We start from the raw sequence: 7228 nt of genomic DNA on the forward strand, positions 1-7228 counted from the left end.
GTGACCAACATGTTACAGTGAAACCTATCATCCCAACTATGTCTTGGATGTAAGCTTACAAATTGAAATTGCTTTCGAGACTGGGACTCTTCAGATCAAAGCAATATGGAAAACACAGCACTGAGTTTTAAAATGCATTATTTACCCAGACTTGCCAAAAGTTTCAAATAAGATACTTTAAAGGAAATCAACCTATTCATCATATTTGTGGTAGATTTGGATTCCAACAAGACTGTGTTTAGAAATAAAACAAGTCCATTTTTTAAAAAGTCAACATTTCTGTAGCTACAAAAACAGACGTTTATCCAGAAACCTGGAAAAAAATCTAATTTAAGAGATTTAGTTAGCATTAAAAACCAAAAAGGAGAATATAGATATACACAGAAAACCCCCATTTCTACAAATGAATAAGGTTTAGAATGCACCAAATCCCCAGCGCAAGCTAATCCCGCTCCTTTAAGGAGCCCTGGGAACAAACGCAGGCACTTGCTAAATATATAGTAGGTTTTCAGAAGGCGCCCAGCTCAGGTAACCCAAAAGAAACATATGGCGCCTTAACAGTAGATTTCTTCCCAAACTGTACTCCACAATTGCTTTTCTTCCCCATGTGTTCCGAAGAGCAAACAAAGAAAAGGTGCTTGCTCCTCACACTTCTCTAAATGTTTTAACAAAAGGCTGCTGAATAAACACATTACTCATTTAAAAATTGAAAAGAAGTTCTATTCCTGAGATGAAAGCACCTAGATTTGCATTTTAACAGTTGTGGGCGAGCACCACCTGGCGGTAGCATCCGGAACACTCGTGCGTTCAGCCCCTGGACAGCTTCCCGAGCCCGCACGGGTTTTAGAGCTGTCGACCCAAGAACTATGAGACTCGAGGTGGAATACGCTTGATTTTGGTTTTGCCGCGGGACCGTAGCTATTATTGATGTGTGATTGGCCAGCCAAGCCTTGGAGGACAGTAAAATCTGAGTCACGAAACATACCCAGGTCCTCGGGACTGCCCCAGCATCCTCCTTCCCTAAAATGAGAAAACCAGATCCCAGAATGAGAAAACCAGGGACTGTGCACCATCTTTGGAATGGTGTTGGGGCTGTCTCTCTCCTCTCCTTGCTAAACCAGCCTTTCAGCTTCACACACAAGGAGCGTCTTCCTTGCCCTGCTTCCCAGCCACGGAAATAGGCTGCCCCTTCACAGAAGTCTGATGTTCAGTTTCCATTTTAGAATCAAGAGAAGGAGACTAACGCATTTCCAGTGGAATGTCACTACAGTAGTTCTTAACCTCAAAAGCAGCCTGTTTAAAGACGTTACACTTCCCTCAGGTTCATCTTCTCCCCCCCACCCCGCCCCTCCCCATAATACATGGGCACAGCTGTTGCTTAGCATTCCAAAAGAATCTCTTCCTAGGTCCTGCTTGCTTAGCTCCACCGGCCCCTGTGGTCCCAGCAACCTCAGCTGAGCATGGTCACACCCAAGCCAAAGGGGGCTAAGAAACTTCAAGGTGATTTCTGAACTTGGTACACCTGCATCACCTCCTCCCATCTCTCCTACCCTCCACTGCCTGCTCTTCAGGGACTGTGGATGGAAGCTGACTGCAGTGGGATTTGGTGACGGGTAAGACCCCATCGGTGGTAGTCTCTTTGCACATGTCAACTTAGCCTTAGGAGCACACCAGCGCAAACTCCCACACTGGGGAACTACTTCTCCCCTACCTCCTAGGGACTGAGCCCAAATATGAACTTTTCAGGAGCAGACAAGCTCACAGGTTAAAGCCACTCCCCTTGAAGGGCCTTAACAGGGGGTGCCCATTACTCCGGATAAAAGGCGCGGGGTAAGGTGGAGGCACTGTTGTTTGTCACGAATGCAAACACTCCCATGGGTACCCTGGGTGGTTTGCTTGGGGACAAGCTAAGGAGTGCCGCATGTTTTGAAAAAGACTGGGGCTTACTGTGTGTCTCTGAGGAGAAAAGAAAAGCCACCGCCCTGGCAGCCTCAGCCTGCTAGGGACCTGTCCTCCCCAGTTAACGCGCGCACTGCCCAACGAGCTGCCAGGGCGAGAATGTTCTCCCCGGGCGCCAATGCCGCTTCTCATCTCGCCGCGGCCCCAAACACTCGAGTGACAGATTCCGACAAGTGGGAGGCAGCAAGTGGAAATATTCGCAACAACCGCGGAAAGTTACTCCAGCCCCGGGGGCCGGCAGGAAAGTAAAGCGAGGAACTTGGCGGAACGCGGGCCGCCGAGGGACGCGCGGGGCCGAGCACGCTGCTCAGGACGCTCCTGCACCCCGCGGCCCGCGTCCAGCAGCTGGGACCCGAGCTCGGGCCACTGGGCCCTGCGTCCTCGGAGAGATCGCAGAACTTTCTCCACGGAAGGCCCGCGGCGGGGGCCCGGGCGCATCGGGGAAGGAGAGGGGAGCCGGGCGGGCGCACTCACCTGCGGCGCTCTGCGCCCGGGCGCCGGGCAGCGGCGGCAGCTGCAGCCGCAGGAGCAGGCTGAGGGCGAGCGCGGCGAGGCTCGCCATCCGGGCGGCGGCGGGCGGCTCAGCCCCTTCCCGCGGGGGCCGGGGCCGGGACTGGGGCGGGCGCGGGGCGGCCCCGCATCGCCGGCGCGGCCGCAGGCTGTGCGCGCCGCTGGGCGCCCCAGCTGGCTCTAATCGGGCTCCGGGAGCCGGCGCCGCTGCGCTCCGAGCCGAGGCGCGGCGCGAACTGAGGCGGGAGGCTGGGCGGGGGCGGGACGCGGGGGCCGGGGGGCGGTGTCCCCCGAGTCCTAACGCCGCCGTCGCCTCCCGCCCGCCTGGGCGCTCCGCCTCGGCCGCGCACACACCCTCGCGCGCACGCCCGCGCCTGGCACACGCCCGCGGCAGGCACACGCGGGCTCCCCCACGCACTCTCTCCAGGCTGGTCGGCTCCGGGCGGCTCGCACAGTCACGCGCGAACGCGCCTCACCCTCGCACCCACACGACCGGCAGGGTCCTCGCCTCTTCGCCCCGCGCCTCGCCACGCAGCCGAGCATCGTCTGTCCTGCGGGGGCGCAGGTACGGGGGCGGCGGGGTGAGGGAGAGAGCAAGCAGCGGTTTGAACTCGGGTTGGGGAACTGGTGAATGGGGGGCAATGGGGAGAGAAGGGAGACAGGGAGCAGCCTCTCAATTCCCGATGAGCGGCCAGGTGACGTGCGGGGTTGTGGGGGCCTTCTGCCCAAAGCTGCTGGGGCAGGCTGCCACTGGGGAGGGTCTGGGGCACACCCTGAGATGAGAATTTCATCTAAGATTGTTTCTCCCCCACCACCACCCTACCCCCTCCTGGGGCGCATCACTAACCCTGACCTCACTGCAATCCCGCCCCCTCCACCACCACCTCGTCAGCCGCCCAGCCTCCCCCCATCACCCTTGTTCACCCCGCATCCATATCTATCTCTATCCCTCCTTCCCTCCCTCCCTCCCCCCCCTCTCCCTCCCCCCCCTCTCCCCCACCCGATGCGGGGATGGGGGAGTAGACAGGGCATGAGGCATCTCTTTCTCTCTCTGGCCACCTTCCTCCTCCCTTTCTTAAGAGAGAGAACCGCTAGCTCTTTTTCCTTTTTCTTCTGGATCTGAACAAAGACCTGGTTGGAACTGAAAGCCTCAAACCTTAGCTCAGAGTCTCCGTTGACACCCACCCCCCACCAGTCCCAGGCATAGCTGATCCCAGGAGCTGACCCAGGCAGTTTCTCTGATGTTCTGGGGCAAGGATCCCATGGAGGAGACTGGGTGCCACGGGGTCTTGGATGTGAGCCTGGGATGTAAAAGAAGGGATAGGGACACCCAGAAATGCTCAAGGGATTCCCACTTCGTGAATACTTTGTCACCTGGCCAAAGCTCCTTCTTTTCAATGGCAGCACCTCCTCCCATCTTTGTTGGGGTCTCAAAGATTGGACTGGGTGGACTGTGGGGAGTCACGTGAAAGGCATGGCCAGGGTTTGCAGAAGTCGGGTATCTGGGCTCTGGGCTGGAATTGCTATGGCCCATAGGGCCTCTCTCATACCCCAGTTCCCACTAGGTGATGTGGAACCAGAGGTCCAGTTGCTTCTCCACCCCACACTGGTAACCCCAAGTAAATTCTCCCAAGTATCGGCTGTCCTCTCTGGATTCCCCCACCACCACAACTCCCACTTTCAAAACGAGAAGTGCTTGACTAGCCTGTTGGACTAGCCAGTGCCTCCCACACTTGCCTGAGTAAAGAACTCCCTGACCCTGTCCCCAGTCCCACTTCCCAGCCTCCTGCCCCTGGAAACTGGAATACTACAGTTCGGTGGGGGAAGCCTAAGAGTTGGACCTTTTACATGCTGCCTTGGAGGTTCTCCATAATTTTGCAAATATTGATGGTGCACTTAACTATGTGCCAGCTTCTATGATATTCTCCAGGGCTCCAGGGACATGGCAATGATTGGCCCTTGGAGACCAATGGAATGGGAAGATGCCTTCTGCTCAGAGCTACACCGCCAGATCTTTGCTCCATTAAACCTTCCCCCGGGCCCTACCTTGGGCAGTTGTTAGATAGCCTCTGAGAAAAGGCCTGACCCCAGCCAGGAACCTGCAGTCCCAGGCATAGCTGATCCCAGGGCTGACCCAGGCAGAAAAGCCACTAAGGAGCTTGGTGTTGCTGTTGTAACTTGTCCCAGCTCCTAGGGCTCCTGCCAGTTCATTCCCTCTCTGACTTTCTGGAAAAGTATAAAATAGCAGTCCTCACAGCATCTCCCCAGCACATGCCCTCCCCACCCTCCTACGCCCACACGCCAGGGATGCTGTGTCACTGCAGGGGAAGGTTCCAGATCTGAATAGGATCCATAGCCCTGAGAAAAGTCCTTTTCAGTGGTGACCAAGTTGGTAAAGCAGGACCTGGTGGGGCACCTGGCCTTACCTTCCCGTGGTCATGAACCATTACCTTCATGCTTTCTGTTTCCCTCCCCTCCCTGTTCCTCAGGAGTGTGGGTTCCCACCTGCTGCTGGCAGGGCTCTGGCATCCAGCCTCACCGCCATGCTTTTACACCTGCCATCCCTCTACCTGGAAGGCCCGTCCTGCATCCTTTCCCTGGTAAACTCAGGGTCCTTAAGGATACTTTTTGAAACTTTGGCCAGCAGCCTCTTCCTGCCCATAGTGTGTTGCCAAGACCCCTGCACTGGCCACTCTGGGTTGTCATCTCTTCATTGGTCTGTTCTACAGAACCGAGTTCCCAAAGGGCACCTGGTTCATTTCACAGAGGGCTTCGAGGCAAAGAGGTTTGGGGGATGAAGGGAGAGAGAGGGCTGGCACAAGGCCAGGGACTCCTCAAGCACAGCTGCTCTGATGGCCTCTCAAAGGAGGGGAGTCACAGAGATCCAACAGCATCTCACACCCTCCTGCACAAGCATCCCAGGTGCTCTTCTGCCCTCCTAGGCCCAGGGAGCTGCACCATGACTTCATCTTGGCCTCTGGCTCAGGGCTGGGCTCAGCACCAATGCTTAAGGAAGGGCTTGGGGATGGCTGGAGAGGTGGCATGGCACTCCTCCCACGTCCTCTTCCAGTGATGCCCAACCAGCAGGCCTCTTGTCCTCTTATCAGCATCACCTGGGAATATACTGCCCTTAACCCCATGGGACATTTGGCAGGACTTCTCTGGGGCTCAGTTTCCCTGTCTGCATCTTGGCTTCCCTCTCAGTTCTGGGAAGCAAGACAGGAGTGAGAATTAGCTATGGATCTCTTTATCCAAGCAATTTTGAAGCCCAAAACACAGGGTGTCCTCTCAAGTGTGATGCCAGTCTGCCTGTCATGTGCCAGGGCTGTGGGTTTGCAGCTGCAACAAAAGATGGGGCCTTTGCCCTCATGGAGCTTACAGTCTGGTGGGGAGACTGGACAAAGAGAAGCCGGTAGAGGATATAGGGCTGGCCTCCGTCTCCCTGTCTCCCCTGTCTCCCCTGCCCCACCTGCCCCACCTGCCCCAGTGCTGGTCAGCCCTCCAGTGGGGAGTGGAGCACCAGGGGAAGACACCTTGGACCAAGGTGACTCACTTAACCCTGGGGAAAGGCTGGTGACATGGCTGTTGTTTGATCTCCATCTCATACAAGAAGAGACTGAGACCCAAGGAAGACAGAGGCCCGTGTAGGGAGCTGACAAGGGTCACTTCACATGCCACAGGGTGGCTGCTTCATTGGAGCCTTCTGTCTTCCTGCTGAGGCACAGATAACCACAAGCCACTTAAAATTTAGCATTTCAGCCCTTAGTCGCTCGAACCATATTTTAATTACTTAGTGGCCCCATGTAGTCAGTGGCCACCATATCAAACAGCACAACTATGGAACATTTCCATCATCACAGAAAACTGTTACTACTACTCTAGAGCAAAGGTCAGTAAATTTCTGCGCCTTAGCTGGCCCACACCTACCTTATAAAGTTGTATGTACTGAACAAGCACATTATTTTGTATATTGCTTTTTTTCAGAAAGTTCTGTTAGGGCTGCTCTAGGGCAGGGGTCAGCAAACTACAGCCTATGCACCAAATCTGGTCCACTACCCATTTTTATAAATAAGGGTCTTTTTATAATACAACCTATTTATTGACATATTGCCTATTGGGGCTGTTCTCTGAACTACAGACATCATCTGGCCTATAAATCTGGCTGGAAAACGTACTGCCTTGCCCTTTACAGAAAATGTTTACTGATCCCTCCTCTACAGAAAGTCTCGGAGCACAATCTGACAATCATTGATCCAAAACTGATTCTCAAAGGGTGGTCTCTGGACCAGAAGTATCAGCATCACCTGGGAATACAAGTTCTCAGGCCCCAATCCCATCCTGGTGAATCAGAAATGCTGGAGTTAGGACCCAAGAATCTGTCTTAGCCAGCCTGGTATCCAAGTGATCCTTAAGTATGCTCCCATGGAAAACCCCTGTTCTAAGACACCCAGGATGTGCCAACAAGTGACTGGCACAGGAAGAGTGTTAATGGGCTCCCCTGGGTAACAGAAGAGTTTGAAAGAAATGTCAGGAGAGTGATAGCCCATCCACTGCCTAATCCCTTTGCAGCAAAGCCTTGACAGGGCTTCCACAGAGGCTGTGCCCTGGCAGAGAGCTACCCGCGATGCCCAGGCCCCGCCCCCCCCCCCCCCCCCGCCGCCTGTGTGCCCCGCCCTCCGCAGCGTTGTTAGCACATTGAAGCAGCCGCTGCGCATAAATTCATGGACCAGCTGTCTCTTTTAATCTGGTCGCAAGATGA

The 7228-nt window shown here is 55.0% G+C and overlaps 1 protein-coding gene across 2 annotated transcripts in view; it reads right to left on the reverse strand.

Annotated features, from left to right (window-relative positions):
* Positions 1-2521, reverse strand: part of Ptprt (protein tyrosine phosphatase receptor type T) — a 1035616-nt gene extending 1033095 nt beyond the window's left edge. For both annotated transcript variants that reach the window (XM_076849097.1, XM_076849096.1), the window contains exon 1: positions 2434-2521. In XM_076849097.1, the coding sequence (XP_076705212.1) occupies positions 2434-2521 (88 nt within the window). The remainder of the gene's footprint in view (positions 1-2433) is intronic.
* Between the last annotated feature and the right edge of the window lie 4707 nt (positions 2522-7228).

This window comes from Callospermophilus lateralis, chromosome 3 (assembly GCF_048772815.1).
Source record: "Callospermophilus lateralis isolate mCalLat2 chromosome 3, mCalLat2.hap1, whole genome shotgun sequence".
Taxonomy (NCBI): Eukaryota; Metazoa; Chordata; class Mammalia; order Rodentia; family Sciuridae; genus Callospermophilus; species Callospermophilus lateralis.